Here is a 24,981-nt window from a genome sequence, read left to right as displayed (position 1 = left end):
CTGGAGAAAGGCGGGCTCAGGCGTTTGGAGGGAGGGTGTCAGACGTTGGCTCTGGCCCCGGTCAAAAGCAATCCATCAAAGCGCCAGAGTAAATCCTGGGCTGAGCAGAGATGCACAAACTGATGTTTTGTGCAGCTCCGCTACAAATGCGAGCGCACACCCACACACTTCTTCTCCCCTCCCCCTGTAGGCGGTGACTACCTGATTGTCTGGCTGCAAAAAAATGCACCCTAGCGATCAGGTCTGAATTACCCACATTGATCCCTGTTTAAAACAAGTTATTTATTGCTATCCTATTGGGAACGCCTTTTGACAACACCACCTCCAGAGCAGAGATGGTTGTTATCCCTGAACCTGGCCATGGTCCCACGATCTGTGGAAACTACCGCCCTATTTTGCTCTTGAATTCTGGTCTTAAATTATTTGCTAAAATTCTGTCCATCAGGTTTTCCGGGGTAGCCTCCTCCCTGGTCCACCCGGGGATTCATCCCCGGTAGGCAAGCATTTGATAATATTAGATAGACTATAGATGCCATATATTTTGCTGGTTCCACTGATGCTTCCTCTCTGGTGATGGGGGTGGACACCGAAAAGGCATTGGACAGGGTTCCATGGCTTTATATGGATCGCACTTTGCACTTTCCCTTTACAACTCCCCATCAGCCTGTGTTTTAGTGAATGGCATTATATCCCAACCTTTTTCTATAAAAAATGGCACGAGACGGGGATGCCCTTTTGTCGCCTTTGATTTTCACCTTCATGGTAGACCCTCTAGCCTCTAAGATCCGTAACTGCCGTGATATAACTGCAATACATATTGGCCCCTCGGAATATAAGATTTTGCTTTGTGCGGGTGATATTCTACTAACCCTTTCTAATCATCTCCTCTCACTACCAAACATGTTCAAAACCATACATGAATTCGGTTCGATCTCTAATTTTAAAATCAATGCTTCCAAAGCGGAAGTATTAGACCTGAATCTCCCAACTTTCCTTAGAGATGCACGTAATTTTAAATTTGACTAGAAAAAAATCTTGTTTGAAGTACCTAGGTATATATGTGACCAGACACTACTCACAACTCTATGCAGCTAACTAACCTGGGTTGTTTCACATAATTACAGAAGATCTTCATAGCTAGTCGAGTCAATTTATATCACGAATGTTCTAGAGATGAATATTCTCCTGCGGTTATTGTATCTCTTTCAAGGTCTCCCGGTGATGATCCCGTTGACAGCCATTCTAAACTTACAGAGACATTTGTCACGCTTCCTTTGGTCAGGTAAGTGCCCTACCACTGCGCTTTCTCTGTCATTATGGGACAGGCTTACAAAGTCCTTCTCCCCCACCTCACCTCCACCGGCTTCATCCCCTTGGGAAAAACTTGCCCTTCCCTGAGTGTCGGGATAAGCATACTTTTAGACACTGGATGGGTGTAGGTCTTCTATTTATTAATAATATTGCTCTATTACACTCCTTTTTTGCAGATCTACAAGCTAGATATCAGATTCCCTCACAATGTTTTTTTTCAATATTTACAACTACTTAGTTTCTACTCCTCTATTTCCACGGGTGGTTCCTTGACTAGATCCACTCTTGAATCCCTATACTTTCTTTGCTCCTCTGTGAAAGGCCTCTTGTCTACAATTTACCGCCTTTTGCTTTCACATAACCTACCACCTCTGACTACCCACGAGCTTTCATGGGAACAGGACTTAGGTGAACAATTTCGATCAGGAAACTTGGGAATTAATTCGTAACAATTTAGTCTCCTCGGCCACATCTATTAGACATAGAGAAAATACCCTTAAAATGTATATCCACTCAGTGTCGCACTGGGGAATGCAGGACCCACTGGGGGGAATGCTGTTGTAGGGGCCCATGCTTAAGGGTGTGGCCAGCCACCACAGAGGTTTGGCTAACCATTACAGAGCACCTGTTCTGTGCCCCTTGGTAAATATATAATAAGAGTTGTCCCTACAAAGAAATAGGGAACAAAAGAAAAAAGCCTCTTTGTGGGGGCACGCTTTCAAAATTTTATATATTGTTTAAAAATACATTTTAATTCGATAAATATAAAATTATGTGTATAGAAAAAGGGAAAAAATGTACCTATTGGTACAACCCTATTGAGAAAAAACAATCGTGATTCTGTGGTGAATACAATATTATATACTCCTCCAATATAAAAATGTATCTAAAATTGGACAGTTTGTATCCATGGTGAACAAGCCCGGCTAGGGTGAAACGTACGTCCAGCTTCAGTCTCATACTGACGTCACTTTGACGTCCTCTCCGGGTTTCCCGTGAAGCGCATACGGGCCCGGACTCGTAGGCAATCGGGGACATGTGTCAAACCTACAGCAGCAACCCAGCACATCAGGAGGGACTATACACCACTTCTATAGGTATTTCGGCGCGCACTTATTGCGGGACGGGAGTGGGTTTTCCCTGCAATGACAAATTGTTACCAGGGTCACCCCTCCCTGTTCCCGACAACAGCAAGTAACGCCACTTTCTTTTTTCATACCCGTTCCGGCCGCTGACTCTCTCACCTCCCATTCACTGTGGCGATTTTCACATATGGGAAGGCAGCAGAAGTTAGCGGACGAACGGCATGGGTACTGTCACTGTCTCTCCTTATTAATGCTAGCTTATTGATAGAAATTTGCAAATATATAAATCAATCTCCATTACTGCTGCTGAGCTTGCTTATCAGGTACTTGTTGAAATAATTGGGTATTTATCCTTAGATCATTAAGCAATTGTATTGTATTCTATGCACGCGCCAGACTATTTACATACACAGGTCGTTTTCTTGTGTGGCTATCAACACTGATTATTACTATTTTATCTCTAATTAAGATTAACAAAGATATTAATTAAGATACCTCTGTCATGTTTATATCATCTGAATTTATTGCGGTGATTTAGCTAATGATCTGGTTAACAAGTACCATGCCTTTGCCTACTTAACAACTATTCTAATTGTCTATAATTTTCTCCTAGTATTTAATTAATTAATTTCCCTCCATAAGTATTGCTTAAGGCAATTAATCTATTAAATTGCATCCTGTGTCAAGAGTACAGGGATTTCTATCTCTACTCTCAGACATATCACTGGATACAGAGGCTGCTACAACTGTCCAATTTTAGATACATTGTTATATTGGAGGAGTATATAATATTGTATTCACCACAGAATCATGATTGTTTTTTCTCAATAGGGTTGCACCAATAGGTACATTTTTTTCCCCTTTTTTCTATACACATAATTTTTTATATTTATCGAATTTAAAATGTATTTTTAAACAATATATAACATTTTGAAAGCGTGCCCCCACAAAGAGGCTTTTTTCTTTTGTTCCCTATTTCTTTGTAGGGACAACTCTCTCTTTTTTTTGCAACTATATTAATACCTCTGGGGTGCACCACCAACGTATATACAATTCTAACCATATGATGCCTATGATTATCTGAAACTGTTGGTATATTGCCATTATTCAAAATTATTCCTTGCGGTGCAGGCAGACTTAATCTCTTGCTTTAAATATATAATAAACCATGTTCTTATGAAGTATAATGTAACATATGTATAATGCATAATTCATGTGCACTAGGATAGAGACTGGAACCTAATCCCTAGAGGAGGGCCCACAGGTAGTGGGGCCTACCAGTGGTTTCCCCTGTTTCCCTGTGGGCCAGTCCAACTCGGTATCCGCTGGTATTCTGTATGGTCTGAAAAGTATCTGCTCCTCCACTTCAGATTTATGCTGGAGGGGTTGTGGACAGGAAGGCACCTTGCTTCATATATTTTGGATATGTCCTAGACTTGCTGCCATATGGATGGCTATCCGTAGGCTTATCTCTCAAATCACGGGTGTTGGCGTACCAACATCTCCGTCCTTTTTCCTGTTACCTCGTCCTATTCCAGGAATTGTCGGACCCATTCAAAAGCTTATTTGGCACATTATAAATGCGTTGAAGTGCAAAATTGCTCTACATTAGAAATCTCAATCTGCTATAATTACTGCAATTTGGGATATCTATCATATAGAATTGTTAGCCAGTATCATAGATAATGAAGCCAGCTCCTTACTGGATACCTGGTCCCTCTGGCTGACTTATCATAGTGCCTCCCCCACCCCCATTTGAACTTTTGGTTTTTGACTTTGGTTCCTGACTAATGATTTGTGTATTGCTCTCCAACCTAGGAATTTCTCTATTAATAATATCTTTATTGAGTGAAATGTCGTATTTCCCTTTCCCCTCCTACCATTCTTGTTGTCTTCCCTCCCCTTTGACATTATTTATCAAAATCCTTTCAATAAACATTTTGTAAACAAAAAATATTTTCAGATGAAAAAAACCATTGGATAGCCTGTTTAAAATTGGCGCAAAAAAAATAATAAAAAAATAATATAGATAGAGGTGTATGTATGTATATATGTGTGTGTGTGTGTGTGTGTGTGTGTGTGTATATATATATATATATATATATATATATATATATATATATATATATATATATATATATATATACAATGTATATATGTATGTATGTGAGCTTGCTTTGGTGAGTGCTGAACTTTCTGTTTATATAAAAAAAAAAAAAAAAAATAAGAATATACAATCAGTTTTTATTAAGGGTTTTAAAAGACATTAACAAAAAGAGAAAACGCCTATACAGTTACAAATACAAAAACACCAACACAAATAAAACTAATAAACACTAATCAAATTATATAGATATCAAAAGAAGAGGTAGCAACCCTGCAGCGGCGAGTGTAAGCGTCAGAGGTAATATATGTCAAGTATACAGGCAGATGGAGTTTAACAGCCGAGGAGCAGGGCCTACTCCGAAGAAATATCGCAGGGAAATCTAGCCATGTCTGTAAGAGAACTGTGTTACAGAGCAGTGGTTAAAGATGTTCTCATATATAGAAAACTGAAAAACTAATAGGGGAACAGAATAGGAGCGCCGGAAGGCAGTAAGGGTAGAAGTAAAGAGAAGTAGGAAGTAAGAAAAAGAGAGAAAAATTAAGGGGGGTAAGATAAGTGGGAGATACCACTTAGCAAGTTATGGGAGACAGAGAAACAAGAATTGTAGTTATTATCCAAGGGAGTGGCTAAGTAGGCCTGGGAAGTCTTGTATTTCAGCCAAGGGGACCAGGTGGAATCAAATTCTCGAGATTTACCGATCGATGAGAGGAACAGATCCTCCATTCTCATAAAATCTAGTTTAGTGAACCATGCCCGACTCGTAGGAGGGAGGTGGGACCTCCACATGGACGGGATTACAGCACGTGCTGCGTTGCTTAAATGTTGCAATAGGGAATGTTTGTGTTGGGACATTGGAATATCGGAGTGATTGATGAGCCAGAATGCTGGGTCATGCGGGGTTTGAGTCTCAAGGATGGCCTGAGAGATGCGTATAACCTCCTGCCAGAAGGGTTGGATCAGTGGACATGTCCACCAAATATGTAGAAGGGTGCCAGATGTGGAGGAGCAACGCTAACAAAGGGCCGATGAGGAGGGATACATAGCATGAAGAAGAAAGGGGTGTCTGTACCACCTTGTCACAACTTTATATTGAGTCTCTCTAATCTGGACACAAATAGAGCTCGTGTGGGTTTTTAAGAATTTTTTTTCCCAGTCTCTAGGCGACAGGGAGATGCCCAGGTCTCTCTCCCATGCCACAGCAAAGGATGGAGTGTCGGTAGGTTGGGAATGGCAAACAATCCTGTAAAGTGTGGAAATAGTGTGGGTTGGGTCAAGGATAGCAACACAGAGTTTCTCAAAGAGGGTCAGTACTCTAGCGGCGTTCCGGAGTCTAGTGCCAGTTCTCAAAAAGTGTCTTATTTGTAAGAACTTCCAAAAGTCCTGTTGGGGGATGTCCCACTTTGCCCTCAGATCTGAGAACTGTTTGACTCCAGTCGATGACACCATCTGACCGACCCTGAACAGACCTGTTAGCGCCCAATGTGAGAAGTGGGCAGGGTTGACACCCAGAGCAAAGTCAGGGTTGGCCAGAAAGGATGTCAAGGGACCAAATTTAGAAGAAATATAAGGTAGTTCCCGCAGTGACTTCCAGGCGACAAGTGTAGGGGTTATAGTAGGGTGGGAAAAGAGCAACTTAGGGGGGGAAGGGAGCCAAGGAAATATCTCTGGGAATTGTTGTACGTACTAGAGATGAGCGGGTTCGGTTCCTCGGAATCCGAACCCGCCTGAACTTCAGCTTTTTTCTCACGGGTCCGAGCGACTCGGATCCTCCCGCCTTGCTCGGTTAACCCGAGCGCGCCCGAACGTCGTCATCCCGCTGTCTGATTCTCGCGAGACTCGGATTCTATATAAGGAGCCGCGCGTCGCCGCCATTTTCACACGTGCATTGAGATTGATAGGGAGAGGACGTGGCTGGTGTCCTCTCCGTTTATAGAGAAGAGACTAGAGTAGAGAGAGACACAGTATTTAGTAATTTTGGGGAGCATTTTTAGGAGTACTACTACTTGCTGAAGTGTAGTGTGACTGTATATGTATATCTGACTTGTGGGGGAGACAGTGGGGAGCAGTTAGAGTCTGAGAGCAGGAGTACATATTTTAACGTACAGTGCACACTTTTGCTGCCAGAGTGCCAGCCACACTGCCATTGTGACCACACTGACCACCAGTATATTGTGATTGTCTGCTTAGGAGTACTACTTGCAAGTTGCTGATAGTGTGACCAGTGACCTGACCACCAGTTTAATTAATCACCACCAGTTTAATATATATATATATATATATATATATATATATATATATATATATATATATATATATATATATATATATATATATATATATATATATATATATATATATATATATATATATATATATATATATAATTGTATACCACCTACCCGTGTTTTTTTTTTTTTTTACTTTCTTCTTGATACATACTATAGTAGCTTACTGTAGCAGTCTGCGGTGCTGAGCTGACAGTGTCCATCAGGTCCGTTATCAGTCATTACATAATAAATATATATACCTGTCCGGCTGCAGTACTAGTGTAGTGATATTATATATATATATATATATATATATATATATATATAAATTTCATCTCATTATCATCCAGTCTATATTAGCAGCAGACACAGTACGGTAGTCCACGGCTGTAGCTACCTCTGTGTCGGCAGTCGCTCATCCATCCATCTCCATTGTTTACCTGAGGTGCCTTTTAGTTGTGCCTATTAAAATATGGAGAACAAAAATGTTGAGGTTCCAAAAATAGGGAAAGATCAAGATCCACTTCCACCTCGTGCTGAAGCTGCTGCCACTAGTCATGGCTGAGACGATGAAATGCCAGCAACGTCTTCTGCCAAGGCCAATGCCCAATGTCTTAGTACAGAGCATGTCAAATCCAAAACACCAAATATCAGTAAAAAAAGGACTCCAAAATCTAAAATAAAATTGTCGGAGGAGAAGCGTAAACTTGCCAATATGCCATTTACCACACGGAGTGGCAAGGAACGGCTGAGGCCCTGGCCTATGTTCATGGCTAGTGGTTCAGCTTCACATGAGGATGGAAGCACTCAGCCTCTCGCTAGAAAAATGAAAAGACTCAAGCTGGCAAAAGCACAGCAAAGAACTGTGCGTTCTTCGAAATCCCAAATCCACAAGGAGAGTCCAATTGTGTCGGTTGCGATGGCTGACCTTCCCAACACTGGACGTGAAGAGCATGCGCCTTCCACCATTTGCACGCCCCCTGCAAGTAGCACCCGCAGTCCAGTTCCTGATAGTCAGATTGAAGATGTCAGTGTTGAAGTACACCAGGATGAGGAGGATATGGGTGTTGCTGGCGCTGGGGAGGAAATTGACAAGGAGGATTCTGATGGTGAGGTGGTTTGTTTAAGTCAGGCACCCGGGGAGACACCTGTTGTCCGTGGGAGGAATATGGCCGTTGACATGCCTGGCGAAAATACCAAAAAAATCAGCTCTTCGGTGTGGAAGTATTTCACCAGAAATGCGGACAACATTTGTCAAGCCGTGTGTTGCCTTTGTCAAGCTGTAATAAGTAGGGGTAAGGACGTTAACCACCTCGGAACATCCTCCCTTATACGTCACCTGCAGCGCATTAATAATAAGTCAGTGACAAGTTCAAAAACTTTGGGCGACAGCGGAAGCAGTCCACTGACCAGTAAATCACTTCCTCTTGTAACCAAGCTCACGCAAACCACCCCACCAACTCCCTCAGTGTCAATTTCCTTCTTCCCCAGGAATGCCAATAGTCCTGCAGGCCATGTCACTGGCAATTCTGACGAGTCCTCTCCTGCCTGGGATTCCTCCGATGCATCCTTGCGTGTAACGCCTACTGCTGCTGGCGCTGCTGTTGTTGCTGCTGGGAGTCGATGGTCATCCCAGAGGGGAAGTCGTAAGCCCACTTTTACTACTTCCACCAAGCAATTGACTGTCCAACAGTCCTTTGCGAGGAAGATGAAATATCACAGCAGTCATCCTGTTGCAAAGCGGATAACTGAGGCCTTGACAACTATGTTGGTGTTAGACGTGCGTCCGGTATCCGCCGTTAGTTCACAGGGAACTAGACAATTTCTTGAGGTAGTGTGCCCCCGTTACCAAATACCATCTAGGTTCCACTTCTCTAGGCAGGCGATACCGAGAATGTACACGGACGTCAGAAAAAGACTCACCAGTGTCCTAAAAAATGCAGTTGTACCCAATGTCCACTTAACCACGGACATGTGGAGCAGGGCAGGGTCAGGACTATATGACTGTGACAGCCCACTGGGTAGATGTATGGACTCCCGCCGCAAGAACAGCAGCGGCGGCACCAGTAGCAGCATCTCGCAAACGCCAACTCTTTCCTAGGCAGACTACGCTTTGTATCACCGGTTTCCAGAATACGCACACAGCTGAAAACCTCTTACGGCAACTGAGGAAGATCATCGCGGAATGGCTTACCCCAATTGGACTCTCCTGTGGATTTGTGGCATCGGACCACGCCAGCAATATTGTGTGTGCATTAAATATGGGCAAATTCCAGCACGTCCCATGTTTTGCACATACCTTGAATTTGGTGGTGCAGAATTTTTTAAAAAACGACAGGGGCGTGCAAGAGATGCTGTCGGTGGCCAGAAGAATTGCGGGACACTTTTGGCGTACAGGCACCACGTACAGAAGACTGGAGCACCACCAAAAACGCCTGAACCTGCCCTGCCATCATCTGAAGCAAGAAGTGGTAACGAGGTGGAATTCAACCCTCTATATGCTTCAGAGGTTGGAGGAGCAGCAAAAGGCCATTCAAGCCTATACAATTCAGCACGATATAGGAGGTGGAATGCACCTGTCTCAAGCGCAGTGGAGAATGATTTCAACGTTGTGCAAGGTTCTGCAACCTTTTGAACTTGCCACACGTGAAGTCAGTTCAGACACTGCCAGCCTGAGTCAGGTCATTCCCCTCATCAGGCTTTTGCAGAAGAAGCTGGAGGCATTGAAGGAGGAGCTAAAAGGGAGCGATTCCGCTAGGCATGTGGGACTTGTGGATGGAGCCCTTGATTCCGCTTAACAAGGATTCACGGGTGGTCAATCTGTTGAAATCAGAGCACTACATTTTGGCCACCGTGCTCGATCCTAGATTTAAAACCTACCTTGGATCTCTCTTTCCGGCACACACAAGTCTGCTGGGGTTCAAAGACCTGCTGGTGACAAAATTGTCAAGTCAAGCGGAACGCGACCTGTCAACATCTCCTCCTTCACATTCTCCCGCAACTGGGGGTGCGAGGAAAAGGCTCAGAATTCCGAGCCCACCCGCTGGCGGTGATGCAGGGCAGTCTGGAGCGACTGCTGATGCTGACATCTGGTCCGGACTGAAGGACCTGACAACGATTACGGACATGTCGTCTACTGTCACTGCATATGATTCTCTCACCATTGAAAGAATGGTGGAGGATTATATGAGTGACCGCATCCAAGTAGGCACGTCAGACAGTCCGTACTTATACTGGCAGGAAAAAGAGGCAATTTGGAGGCCCTTGCACAAACTGGCTTTATTCTACCTAAGTTGCCCTCCCACAAGTGTGTGCTCCGAAAGAGTGTTTAGTGCCGCCGCTCACCTTGTCAGCAATCGGCGTACGAGGTTACTTCCAGAAAATGTGGAGAAGATGATGTTCATTAAAATGAATTATAATCAATTCCTCCGTGGAGACATTGACCAGCAGCAATTGCCTCCACAAAGTACACAGGGAGCTGAGATGGTGGATTCCAGTGGGGACGAATTGATAATCTGTGAGGAGCGGGATGTACACGGTGATATATCGGAGGATGATGATGAGGTGGACATCTTGCCTCTGTAGAGCCAGTTTGTGCAAGGAGAGATTAATTGCTTCTTTTTCGGTGGGGGTCCAAACCAACCCGTCATTTCAGTCACAGTCGTGTGGCAGACCCTGTCACTGAAATGATGGGTTGGTTAAAGTGTGCATGTCCTGTTTATACAACATAAGGGTGGGTGGGAGGGCCCAAGGACAATTCCATCTTGCACCTCTTTTTTTTTCTTTCTTTTTTATTTGCGTCATGTGCTGTTTGGGGAGTGTTTTTTGGAAGGGCCATCCTGCGTGACACTGCAGTGACACTCCTAGATGGGCCAGGTGTTTGTGTCGGCCACTAGGGTCGCTTAGCTTACTCACACAGCTACCTCATTGCGCCTCTTTTTTTCTTCTTTGCGTCATGTGCTGTTTGGGGAGTGTTTTTTGGAAGGGCCATCCTGCGTGACACTGCAGTGCCACTCCAAGATGGGCCAGGTGTTTGTGTCGGCCACTAGGGTCGCTTAGCTTAGTCATCCAGCGACCTCGGTGCAAATTTTAGGACTAAAAATAATATTGTGAGGTGTGAGGTATTCAGAATAGACTGAAAATGAGTGGAAATTATGGTTTTTGAGGTTAATAATACTTTGGGATCAAAATTACCCCCAAATTCTATGATTTAAGCTGTTTTTTAGTGTTTTTTGAAAACGCCCGAATCCAAAACACACCCGAATCCGACAAAAAAAATTCGGTGAGGTTTTGCCAAAACGCGGTCGAACCCAAAACACGGCCCCGGAACCGAACCCAAAACCAAAACCCGAAAAATTTCAAGTGCACATCTCTAGTACGTACAGGCCCTCCAGTTCCACCCATTGTTTAAGCTCACGATGTCTCGTCCAGTCTATAATTCTATTCAAAAGGATAGCATGGTAATAATTTTTTATATCAGGAAGCTGAAGGCCGCCACTCGCAATCGTTTTAGTCAACTGGGAGCGTCTAAGCCTAGGCCTCCTCCGCTGCCAAACAAACTGCTGGATCAAGAGTGAAACAGATCGGAACCAGGACTCCGGGACGCGTATCGGGAGGGTCTGCATTACATATAATAATTTAGGGAGGGTGTTCATCTTAACTATGTTTATCCTCCCAAACCAGGATAGATATTTCATATTCCATCTAGAATAGTCATTCCGAATCGTTTGCAAGAGAGGCAAATAATTCAGTGGGAAAAACTGGGATTCGTTAGCAGTCAACTTAATGCCGAGATAGGTTATGTGGAAAGATTGCCATGAAAAGGGGAAAGAGCGTTTAAGGTCCGCGATGGAGTCCACAGGGGTGGAAATGTTAAGAGCACTAGATTTAGCATAATTGATTTTAAAATTGGAAAGCTGTCCAAATAGATCAAGTTCTTTCATTAGGTGCGGAAGGGAGTCCGTGGGGTGTGATACTATGGCCAAGAGGTCGTCTGCAAACAGGGCTAGCTTATATTCACCATCACCTATGGTGAAACCCCTGATGGCTTGATTGGCCCGAATAGATCTGGCCAACGCCTCAATACATAGCACAAAAATCAAAGTAAATAATGGGCAGCCCTGCCTAGTACCGTTGCTTATGGTGAATGGGTCAGACAGGGTGCCATTTACGCGGACCCTTGCCGTCGGGGAGTCATACAGGGCCATTATCCAAGTAAGTGCATTGGGACCTAAGCCTATATGTTCCAAAATGGATTCCATAAATTTCCAACTGACCCTATCAAATGCTTTTTCGGCGTCAGTAGATAGTAGAATAGTAGGGGTAGTGCTGTGGGATGCTAAATGAATAAGGTTGAGGAGTTTGGTTGTGTTGTCTTTGGCCTCCCGGCCAACTACAAAGCCTACCTGGTCATTGTGAACCAAGAGAGGGATCAGCGTACTCAGTCTATTTGCCAAAATCTTGGTGTAGATTTTGAGATCTACGTTGAGGAGGGAAATGGGTCTGTAGCTGGAGCAGACCGAGGGGTCTTTGCCCTGTTTCGGTATCACCGAAACATGGGCCTCCAGAGAATCACGGGAAAAATGAGAGCCAGACGCAATTGAATTAAACGCACGAAGGAGAAGAGGGAGCAGCCTATCTTTAAACACCTTATAGTATGCGATAGTGAATCCATCAGGGCCAGGGCTTTTTCCCCGATGGCATAGAGGAGATGGCTCGGTCTAGGTCTTGGGCTGTGAAAGGGGTTTCTAGTATACTGAGCTTCGAGGGCGGAAGGACAGGATAATCAATGAACTTCAGATAGTCCCTTATTTTTTGGAGTGAAAGGTGGGGATCTATATCTGAGGGAGCAGTCTCTAGATTGTAAAGCAAGGTGTAAAATTGTGCAAAGCAAGCCCCGATCTCAGGTGATTTGAATTTGGGGACCCCTCTGGTGTCCTTCAGGGAACCAATAAACGAAGCCGAGTGTTGGGCACGTATAGCTTGAGCCAGGATTCGGCCCGGCTTATTGCCCCATTGATAGTATTTCCGTTTACATTTACGGATGGAATAAATTATATTGTCAGAGAGGAGTTTATTCAGCTGAGAGCGGGCTTCCAACAACTCTACAAGGGTCGTGTCAGACAGTGATATTTTGTGAGATGTCTCGAGGTCATGAATCTTAAGTAGAAGTCCTGAGATCAGAGATTGCCTCTGCTTCTTTTTGTACGTGCCCAGTTGTATCAATTTGCAGCGAAGGACACATTTATGTGCCTGCCACACAGTGAGGTGGGAGACATCATCCGTAACATTCGTGGCAATATAATCGTCCAGGGCCTTGTCTAAAGCGTCTTTACAGAGTGTGTCATAAAGAAGAGATTCATTGAGTCTCCAGGTCCATTGTTTATGGGGACCATGAGGGAGAGCCAGAGTCAGTCACTGGGGCGTGGTCAGACCAGGTAATAGAGCCAATAGTGGCATCTGTGAGAAGTGGGAGATGTCTATGGCTAAGGAATAGGTAATCAATATGGGAGTAAACCCGGTGAGGGTGTGAATAAAAGGAGTAGTCACGTCCTGAGGGGTTAAGGGTTCTCCAGGAGTCAGCTAGTTGTTGTGTGTGAAGTAGGCATTTAACGCGGCGGTATTTGGATGCTACGAATCTAGAGGTCTGGGATGACGTGTCAGTGCTGGGGTCTAATGTCCAGTTGAAGTCACCACCTAAAACAGTGACTCCCTGGAATAGAGAGTCTAACCTCGGGAGGTGGGAATTGAAGAAAGACAGTTGGGCCTGGTTCGGGGCGTAAATCGCTGCAAAGGTGAACATTTGCTCAAAGATTTTGCAGGTCAAAAGAAGGAGCCTACCCGGCACTACCCTATGTACGGTAACGTCTGAAACACGCAAATCCCTGGAAAAAACAATAGCCACTCCCTTGGATTTGCTACCTGGGGTGTTACAGTAATGTGCTGTGGGGAAGTAGCGACTGGTAAGAGAGGGGTTACGAATTCCAACCCTAAAATGGGTCTCCTGCACTAGCGCAACATCTGCCCTTTCAGATCTCAACAGACGAAGAAGGCTAGATCTCTTCTCCGGTGTGTTGAGACCACGCGCATTGAGGGACAGCACTTTAATCTTCCCCGGGGCACTCATGGTGGAATGAAGTAGAGCGAGTTCCCATTAAACTGAAAGTGGAGAGAGAGAGAGAGGAAAGGGAGAAGGAAGAATAAGCATGGAAAAAGAGACAAAGAAGAAAAAAATACTAAAACAATGTAATAACATCAGCAAAAGACCCGCAGGAGAGAGACTGAACCGTATAGTCGTCAGTCTCCCTACCGGCATGGAGCCAAAGGCGGGTGTAATGGGGGGGATCGGGAGTGAACTGCAACAGGAACCATAATAAAAGAAAAAACATGCGTAAAACTGACGCAAAGAAAAAACAAGAGGCAATATTTACTAATATTCGTGTTTGAGTCGGTTTGTGTAGTGTTTAAACTCGTTTTGTATCGGGTGCATTTTCATGCAACTTTTTGAATCCATATACGCAAAGTTACGAAGCAGTCGACTTTATGGTTGTCGTGTTTTCCGATGTCGATAGCAGTCGTTTTTTTTGGGCCCATTTACGGCCGTCATTGTCGTTTGCGTACCTGTTTTTGTTGTATTTGCTGTTTTTTTTCCTAAATTAAACGCGGCAGGGTTTTTTTTTTTCCGCGGCCGCATTTTCACTTTCAGTTTCGATTTTCATCCCCGTTCGTGATTGGTTGTGTTTCAGATGGTAGGAGTGTCTGTGCGCAATCATATAAATACGCCCCAAACCGTCCGCACCTCGTGGGTTTAGTTAGTGGTGAGGAGGAGGGAGGTTGTGCTGTGGAGGTAGGTGAATTTGTGGTTTGGTGAGGAGTGTTGGTAGCGATTTCTGAATGTGGTATTGTGTTTGAAAGTCGTCTTGTCATTCTTGTTGTCTTGTACTTTGTGATTTTGTCTCCTTTTTAGTCCAAGTTATTTTTCTTTATAGTCCCTTGTCAGTGTGTGTGTGTGTGTGTGTGTGTGTGTGTGTGTGTGTGTATGAGTTGTGTAGTGGTAGTGGAGGAGTGTGTTTGTCTTTTTTTTTTCCCTGTGTTAACTGTTTAGACACACAATTATGTGTGACTCAGAGGTGGGTGAGGTGGAGGGTGTGAGTGAGGGGGAGGAGGTTGGTCAGGTGGAGGAGGTGAATGTTAGTGAGGTGGAGGAGGTGGGTGAGGTTGCTGCAGCAGCCTTAAGTGATAGTGACAGTCAGAGTGCTCCGCAGCCACGCACCACTACTAAGACTGGGCGGAATGTAAAGTTTAGTTTTGCTAAAAATGTGGCATTGGTGCGTGAGCTGATGAAGTTTCAGCGGCAGCTATTTGACCCTGAGTCCGCCAAGGTGCCAACACGGAGGAAGACGGTGTTGTGGACGACAGTTGTTGCTGCTGTCAATAGTGAGGGGGTGGTCAAGCGGACGGAGGACACGTGCCGCAAACGGTACTATGACATAAAGCGACGTGTCAAGTCCAAAATGGCCAAGGAGGCCAAGTCGGCTCGGAAAACCGGTGGTGGGCAGCCCTATATTGCAAGTTATCTGGAGTATGAGGAGCCCATGCGGAGTGTAATCCCTCCAGAAGTTGTCTCTGCAACCCATGTCCGGGATTCAGATAGGCCCAGGAAGAATGGTGAGCATGTGTATTTGCATTTACATTCTATGGTTTGTTTGTTTTTAAATGTGGGTCATGTGACGTTGCATATTACTCCCATCTTCAAGTGTGTGTCAGCAAATACATTGTTTTGGTTTATGTTTTATACAAAAGCCAATGTAACATCTTACTTTAGTGTATGTCATGTGTTTTTCTGACAGATATTTTGCATGTGTAGTTTGGACTTGGTGTGTCTCTGAATTGTCCTGCAATAATGTTTTCCTTTTGGCCGTTTTTTTATTTAAAATTGTGACCTATGTTTTTTATATTTAAGTGATCCATGTGCAATGTTTTAAAAACAGTGGTTGTCATGTTAGAGGCTGGAGTACTGGAAAGTGGTTTGGAAACCACTTACATGTGTAATGTCATTATTAGATAATGTATGTATTTATTTACATATGTATGTATTTAAGCTATGAGTGATGATGTTGCTAGGCAGAATAGTTGAAAGCAACAGTGAATGACATGTGTTCCATGTGTAGTGATTTGTTTACATTTCTCAAACATATGGACAGCTAACAGAGATTTGTTTAACATTTCAGCCTGGGAACAGCATCCCTCCACAACAACAGCAACACAGTGACATGGAGGAGACAAACATCTTAGAAATGCAGCCATTAATGCAAGGAATGAGCTCCCCAGCACCTGTGAGTACACAACCACAGCAAAGCACACCACCACCACCACAACACAGCCCAACAACACCAGGAACACAAGGCCCTGATCAGGTGTTTTGGTCTATTTGGGCTAGACAGCAGGCCACTAATGAAGATTGCCTGCGTAAGCAGACAAATGTTTGCAAGCCTACCATCTCACCTCAGAAGAATATCAAGAAATCTGAGTAGACAAAATGAACAAACAACCAGAATAGGCAATACCATGGAACTCATGCGTACAGACATTACACAGGTCATGGGCAACTTACAGCGCATAATGGAAGAACAGCACAGACAACAGCAAAGTTATATGAGCATTTTTCAAAACAATCAAAAGATTAATGAAAGTTTATTCCGAATAGTAGACAATCAAAATGCTGCTACACGTGAACTCAATGCCACCCTCACTAACCTGAATGAAACACTCAGATGCATGCACCAACAGCAAACAAGCAGCAGTTCTGGTACGACTACTCCAAATATCACGCCAGTCTCATCACCACCAAGATGCTCCACCAGAGCACGACAACATGACAGTGCTAAAGGCAAAGGGCAGGACAAGCAGCCACCAGAAAAAACGTGAAAAAAATACAAGTTAGACATTTGTGATAAGTAACTCAAAATAGTTAGTAAGTGTATTTTTGGCAAAAAATATATAACACTTAGCTCCTTGACACTTTTTTCAACATCATTAATTATAAGTGGTACAAACAAAAACATAAAATTTGTACGCACATTTATTCTTTACCATTTTTTTTGGTATTGGAGGAGGGAAATGTTGATGGAGCCACACCAGTGGCGTAACTACTGCCCCCGCAGTCCTCGCGGTGGCTTGGGGGCGAGGGGCTGCGGGGGCGCCACTGATTTACAGCAGACTGACATGCGGACGAGCGTCCGCATGTCAGTCTGCAGTCTCCTTCCCTCCGCCGCTTTTTGGAGGGACACAGAGGGCACAGCGCGCCTCCCTGTGTCCCTCCTGCTGCATCATCTCCGGCGGCCGCGGGTCTAATAGGGGAAAGTGCCGTCCGTGAGCTCTAATTGGCTCACGATCCGGCACTTCCCCCTATTAGACCCGCGGCCGCCGGAGATGATGCAGCAGGAGGGACACAGGAGAGGTGAGCTGTTCCCTCCGTGTCCCTCCAAAAAGCGGGGGGGGGGGGCATATATGGCACTGGGGGGAATATCTGGCACTGGGGCATATATGGCACTGGGGGGAATATCTGGCACTGGGGCATATATGGCACTGGGGGAATATCTGGCACTAGGGGCATATTTGGCACTGGGGGGGCATATGTGGCACTGGGGGGGAATATCTGGCACTGGGGGGGAATATCTGGCACTGGGGGGGAATATCTGGCACGGGGGGAATATCTGGCACTGGGGGCATATATGGCACTGGGGGCATATATGGCACTGGGGGGGCATATATGGCACTGGGGGCATATATGGCACTGGGGGGGAATATCTGGCACTGGGGGCATATCTGGCACTGGGGGCATATGTGGCACTGGGGGGGAATATCTGGCACTGGGGGCATATGTGGCACTGGGGGGGTATATGTGTACCTGGCACATGGGGGGGCTATATTTGGCACTGGGGCATGTGAGTACCTGGCACCGTGGGGGAATATCTGGCACTGGGGACATATGTGGCACTGGGAGCACAGCCCTAGCAACAAGGACTACCTCCTAGCAACGAGCATGACACCCAGTGCATGAAACACCTGGCAACGAGCATGACACCCAGTGCATGAAACACCTGGCAACGAGCATGACACCCAGTGCATGAAACCCCTGGCAACAAGCATGACACCCTGAGCATGAAAACCCCTGGCACCGTGCATGGAACCAAGAGCATGAAACCCCTGGCAACGAGCATGACACCCAGTGCATGAAACCCCTGACAACGAGCAGGTAATTGAAAAGTAATTAGAAGCCTTACTGTAGGACTTAATGTGTAATGGGCATTACGGTGTGTGGCATAACGTATCACGGACATTGCGGTGTGTGTCATAATGTGTCACAGGCATTACGGTGTATGGTAGACTATATCGCGGGCATTGTGATATGTGGTATAATGTCTCAGGGTCATTGCAGTGTGTGGCATAATCTATCACGGACATTGCGGTGTGTGTCATAATGTGTCACAGACATTGTATGTGCTATAATGTATCAGGGGCATTGCAGTGTGTAGCATAATGTATAACGGGCATTGCGATTCCTGTCATAATGTGTCACAGGCATTATGGTGTGTGGCATAATGTGTCACAGGCATTACGTTGTGTGGCATAATGTGTCGGGGGCATTACAGTGTGTGCATTATTGTGTGCGGCATAATGTCTAAGGGCCATTGCAGTATGTGGCATAATGTATACTGGGCATTACTATAAGGAGGAAAAATGACAAATAATGTAAGGGGCATGAATCAGGATTATTTTTCTTTCCTGTGGTGGCCAACGTATGGGCGTGCAGGTTGCAAAACTGGGGTATAAGGTAGTCTTTTCCTGCAATACCACGCCCATTCCAACGAAACCACACCCAATTATGGAGCATGAAGGGGGGGGGGGGCGACGAAGAATTTTTTGGCTTGGGGGAGAAAAATTTCTAGTTACGCCACTGAGCCACACATACATGTTAGCAGGAAGTAAACTGACCACTTTATTTTTTTTTTCTAATCATTACTCTTTCTAAATTCCAATCATTCTCTTTTCCTGCAGACACAATAATTGCCAGCCAGGCAGTATGTCTTTAGCAGAAAGTAAACTGACCACTTGATTTTTTTTCTAATCATTACTCTTTCTAGATTCCAATCATTCTCTTTTCCTGCAGACAATCCAAATTACAATGTTATTGATACATATTTTATCTTTCTTCTCTATACAACATTACAAGAAAAACACAATTGAATTGCGTAAAAAGCTTGTAATATGTTGGCTTTGTTTTGTTTTAAAAACATTGTCAAAATGAATGTCAGTATTGTTGGGACATGTTTGTGTGTGTTAAAAATTAGTAAGAATGTTTTTACACATGATGCTGAAACAAACAAATATGTACTTTTTACTACAAAAATCAAAGAATGTGTATAATAATGTATATGTGTGGCAAACTGTGTATTTACTTACACATCATCAAGTTTGCAGCATCAAACATTAGGAAATAAATTATTCCTGATTACAGTAAGTTTGTGTGTCTTAAATATGATGGTGCATCACACATGGGGACACATGTATTCCTCAAGGCTAACATATTATATGTTGAGGAGTGTTTTTTGGGAACACAGGTTCTCAAACTCGGCCCTCAGGAACCCACACAGTGCATGTTTTGCAGGTATCCTCACAGAATCACAAGTGACCTAATTAGCTCCACCTGTGAACCTTTTAACATATGTCTGTGAGTAATTCATACACCTGTGCTTCTACTGGGTTACGTGATAAACATGCACTGTGTGTGGTCCTGAGGGCCGAGTTTGTGAACCTGTGCATTAGGACGTTGCACACAATGATAAAGTGAAATACTAAATGGATTATGTGGGCTTGTAAGAAATTAGCACTGCAAGTTTACGATCACTTATCCAGACTTAATGCATGACCTTATCATCGGACAATGCTTTCAAGTTTAAACGCCCCCTAAAAAAACGAGGCCTGCGCAGCCTCCGCGGAACCTGTACAACCTGCTGACCATGTTCAGTTTCTGGGCCCTGGTTACTTACAAGCTGATGTCTGAGGAATCCCACAGCACACACAAGATCACTGGCCCACAGAAAAGTGGCCAGAGGGGGATAAGGGCAGCAGAAAAGTCCACAGCCCCCCCCCCCCCCCACCGGCCAACATAAGCAAGCATATTAACCAGTTATCGATAACCTCCATAGGCAACTAGGAGTTAACACTGAACATGTGTGAGAACCCTTCGAGAAGGAAAAATAAACCCTCCAACATTGCGTTATCAGCAAGAGTTTCTGTAGGAGGAAAAAAAAAAAAAAAAAGCAGGAACGACAATATCAGTCAGAATGGTCCTTTACAACAAATCGTTCTTGGAGGGAAATGTAGTTGACTGGGATCTATTCTTGGCACCCTGAACCTCATGCCATGGTTGCGAGCTAGAAGCTCGCTTAGGGAGAGGAACATCAGGAAGAGAAAACTCTTAATCCGGAATGGACAATGGTGGTAGACCTAGTGAGGAGCAGAACGGGATGAGGTCAGCGTGGGAAGATAGGGTGTACCATTTCCCGGCGGAACAGGCTTGGAGGTTAAAAAGGAAACCCCAACGGTAACGTAGCTGGCGTTTCCGTAGCTCGTCCGTTAGAGGCTTCAAGGATTTCCGCTGCTGAAGTGTGTACCAAGAAAGGTCTTGATAGAGGCTTATAGCGCATCCATTAAAGTCAATACCATCCAATTGCCTAGCTTTGGACATAATTTCCTCTTTCTGGGCGAAGTAATGAAGCTGGCAAATTACATCACAGGGTCGGTTGGTGGGCTCTGTCAATAGTGATAATGTTATCCGAATCCTTCTTCAAGATCTCGTTAAACATCTTGGTCAGAGCGTCCACTAGGCCAGACTGGGGGACCTCCTCCGGGAGGCCACGAACGCGGATGTTGTTCCGCCTGCCCCTGTTGTCGATATCCGTCATTCTGGACTGCAAAGCCCGGATTTCCTTGGATTGGGCAAGGACAGAGTCCCTCAGCAAGGACACACAGGAAGCATTAGCCTCTTGGTCTTCTTCTAGAGTCACCACGCGATCAGCCAGGTGTGAAATGTCGCTTTTGATGGAGGCGAGCTCATTCCTAATAGTGTCTTGAAGGTCTTGCTTAGTAGGAAGGGACCTCATGAAGGTCAGGATTTCCCAGAACTCGCGACCGCCTGTTGACGCAAGGTCAGCCATATCATCAGCCGGATACGAAATCGAGGAAGCAGAGGGAGAGGGTGGGGGGAGGAGCCGTTCTCCATCTGTGGGGAGGTCGTGGGATGAAAGAAGGGCCTCAGGTCCGCTTGAGACCTCGTGGCTTTTCTAGGTTGATTGTTGTTGCTCCGCCTAGAGGATTTCGAGGTACGTCTCATATTCCGGGGGGGGGACAGCGAGGAGGATGTTTGCAAGTAGCTCAAGATGTGTCAGGATCAGCAAGGTATATACAACAGCATAGTTCCTGGGGAGCAGTCACTCCATGTGGCCTGGTCTAAGATGGCCATCAGGTGGCTCCAGGTAGAATAATAGAAAACAAGAGCTCAGGGCAGTGCATGTTAGCGCGGAGCAATAACTTTGGCAGCTAAGGGCAGAGCCACAGAAAGCACTGAGGGGGGGTGGGGGGGACGGAGCGCCAACTGGAGAAACCGGGAGAGCAGGGGGACTCTAGTAAAAGGAAGGGTACAGGCAATCGGAAGCAAGAGTCAGTTTCCTAAGCATATCCCACCCAGGGGGGAGGGGTCTGTAATGTGACCCTGGGAGGTCGTCTGGCTCAGCACGGGGCAAGACAAAAGGACCCCCGTAAATCTGTCCTGTATAGACCCAGGCGGGGCCTAATCAGTGCCCGGAGGGGGAGTTTATTGTGTATGAAATGGTCCTAGGGCCACAGCTAAAAGGCCCCCGGCCTGACAGTATTCGCCACAGGGGGCGGGGAGCGGTTATGCGACGTGTGGTGGGAGCAGGGAGGCAGCAGGGTGAGCCCCTAGGAGCACAGGGGGCGCACCCCCAGAGCACTGCTGCACTCAGTCAAGGAGGGCCGCGTCCGAGCCGGCGGCGCGCCCGCAGCAGCGCGGCACTCACTTCTGCACGGGTATTGTGAGGGGAGGGAAGAGGGGGAGAGCGGTCACCTCAGGCGGGCCGGCGCGGCGGGGTAAATACACCCGGTCTCCGCTGATCACCTCCACCGGGCCTCCGTCTCCTCTCCCTCCACCCGCCAGCATCAAAGATGGCTGCCGCTGTGACTCCGGAGCTCCCAGCTCTGCTCCAGACGGGTCCCGAGTCGCCCTCTCCGCCTCTTGGACACCGCGGCACCGGCCAGAACAAGCCCAAGGCAAGGGCAAGGTCCAGGATCCACGGTAAGGTGTCCCGGGGAACTCTCCACGCGGCTGGGGGATGGTAACAAATCGAGGCCCCGGCTTCAGGGCAGTGAGCAGGCCGCAATCCGCGGGAGCCAGGAAACCGGCTCCCTGACTCCGCAGCCTAACCCACTGCTATCTCAGCTAATAAATGGAGCAGGACAGGGCTTGTAAAGTAAGCAACAAGCGTGGGGAGGGTGTATTAAGTTGAAAAAACTCCCAGGTCCCTGGGAGCTCATAAAAAACACAGCCTGTCTGATCAGACTCCATGCCACGCCCCCTGTTTGTATATTTTTAAGTAGGTGGCCATGGGCTACATGCACCCCACCCTATGAGTGGTGAGTGCAGACATTGCACCCCGCTTCTGGGGTGGTGAGTGCTGTGGTTCTACTTTTGTTGATGTATGTATGTATGTATGTATGTATGTATATACGTGTATGTGTGTGTATATATGTGTGTGTGTGTGTGTATATATATATATATATATATATATATTATATATATATATATATATATATATATATATATATATATATATATATATATATATATATATATATATATATATATATATATAAACAAACAAATCCCACAAAGTGGAGGTGCACTCTCGCAATAATAGTATTTCAATATGTAAAAATCAATAGTCACCAAGGCTTTATTCGTGTCGACGTTTCGGTCCGTAACCGGACCTTTCTCAAGACAGGTGACACATCAGTTCAGTCGAGTCGGCAATTGGTACAAATACATCTGAAAGGACAATGTACATAAATACGATCACAAGCCTCACCGGTCCCTGGAAAGCCTCGCACCAACAAGAAAAACGCCACCAAAAAAGGTAGATGCATAGTACACAAAGAGTGTGTACCCAGTGTGCTAAAAAACAGAATAACAAACTCACACTCTCCCGTACCTGTGACGTTCAATACATCGTCAGCAGATACCAAGTCATAGTTCACTGTAGTCAGCTAGTATAGAGGACTCACAGTGCATCAGGCTATTATACAAAAAACAAGAAAACATGGGGTCATATAGACCAGCAATCACCATAATATTAGGTAAAGCCAATAATACAGGCAATCACCCCCACACAGTGCAGAATACCTGTATGCTGGACATCCTCAAGTACTGATGCAGCCACTAGTGTAATATACACCCATTAAATAACTTTTATGCTGCCAAAAGACAAATGTATAATCCATTAACAATACAGTATGTTAATTCCTAAAGTGAGCAATAAAAAGTCACAAAATATTACTTACTCAGTGTGGAAGAAGCTGTGCATGTGGCTGCATAGCCCTCCTGTCCACTGAGTGAGGGTTAAATAGTGCGCCGGCCGGAAGTATCCACGAAACCGGAAATGATCCACAAACTACAGAATACCCAACCACAGGGCATACATTACACCCACAATCAGAGCCTAGAACCAGCGGTTTAGCAGTGTATAGAACACTGCAACCGCTCACAGGTCACTAAGTCCCGTCGCGGCCGCAATCCGCCACATGCGGTCCACGGACCGGAAGTGACGCCGGTTTGCGTTCCACCGTCCAGGAAGTACAGCTGGAACGCAAAAACCGCTACTCATTATCTCCTACTCAGTACAGAATAACACAATGCCTAACAAAGCATAATGTCAATACTACTGGTAGGCCTATACTGTTGTACAGTCAAAGGAGAGGGAGTCCACATCACACATCTAAAAGGCATACGTAATAGACATAAGCACTACTGCACATAACAAAACTAGTTTAAATAAATATGCACATGCATACAGACACCATCAGCATGTGCACATATTAAATCTACATCAGGTGCCAGGTGAACCAGAGACCGGTAAGTTCACAGGGGTTGTGGACTATGCCACAGAAAAGTGGTACGATCTGAAACAGATCGACCAATAGGACACTAGACTACTAATCTGTATGTTACATAAAACTAAAAGGAAATAACACAACAATAATCAGCAATACCAAGATCTATAAAGGTTGTTACACAGTATCACGGGACCGAACACAGATTTCCAACCATCACCCCTACTGAACCCAGAGATGTAATACTAACGCCACACTCAAAATGGTCTAAAGAAACGCATTGAGAGGATTATCCTCATTAAGGCCTCTAGGGGTAACCGTGTCTAGTGTGTGGATCCAGTAGCTTTCACGCCGTTTCAACGCTAAGGTCCTATCACCACCCGTGGGTTTGGGTGGGATCCAGTCAATAAGTCTGCATTTCAGACTAGCCACCTGATGTCTAGCTTGTAGAAAATGGCGGGCCACTGGCTTATCAGTGTGTCCGGTCAATAATGCCGTGTGGATTGAGGACCTGTGATTAGCCATATGGTCACGAAATGCCCGTGTGGTCAATCCTACATAACATAGTCCACACGGGCATTTAAGGATATAGATCACACAGTCAAGACGGCAGTGTAGATGGTAATTCATTTTGATAGTTCTCCCTGTGTGTGGGTGATTGAAAGTCGCACCAGTAAGCATGGAACGACATGTGGTGCAGCTCCCACAAGAGAAACAGCCAGGTTTGGCCTGCATCAAAGAGGAGGTAGTTTTAGTTACGGACTCAACCGGGAACAGGGTCGGGCGCATCAGTAGCTGTTTCAAGTTGGCCCCTCTCCTATAGGCCATCATAGGTGCTTTAACCCGTGTAGAAGGTAAGTCCTTATCTGTCGACAGAATTGGCCAATGGCGGCGTACCGCTTTACTGATTTTCGATGAGCTCCCATCGTATTGAGTACAAAAGATCATCCTATTATCCTTCTTTTTAGGGATAGTTCCAGAGAATATACCTGTTGCTTTATCAAGACATGTCTTAAGTGTCATG

At 45.4% G+C, this 24,981-nt stretch overlaps 1 protein-coding gene across 3 annotated transcripts in view; it reads left to right on the top strand.

Moving 5' to 3' along the window:
* LOC134965622 (CMP-N-acetylneuraminate-beta-galactosamide-alpha-2,3-sialyltransferase 4-like) overlaps positions 1-24,981 on the top strand; it is a 75,603-nt gene that overhangs the window by 24,310 nt on the left and 26,312 nt on the right. For all 3 annotated transcript variants that reach the window (XM_063941965.1, XM_063941964.1, XM_063941966.1), the window contains exon 5: positions 1,211-1,282. In XM_063941965.1, coding sequence (XP_063798035.1) covers positions 1,211-1,282 — 72 coding nt within the window. The remainder of the gene's footprint in view (positions 1-1,210; positions 1,283-24,981) is intronic.

This window comes from Pseudophryne corroboree, chromosome 10, assembly GCF_028390025.1.
Source record: "Pseudophryne corroboree isolate aPseCor3 chromosome 10, aPseCor3.hap2, whole genome shotgun sequence".
Taxonomy (NCBI): Eukaryota; Metazoa; Chordata; class Amphibia; order Anura; family Myobatrachidae; genus Pseudophryne; species Pseudophryne corroboree.
The sequence above is the reverse complement of the archived record's forward strand: the minus strand, read 5'-3'. Positions and strand labels throughout refer to the sequence as shown.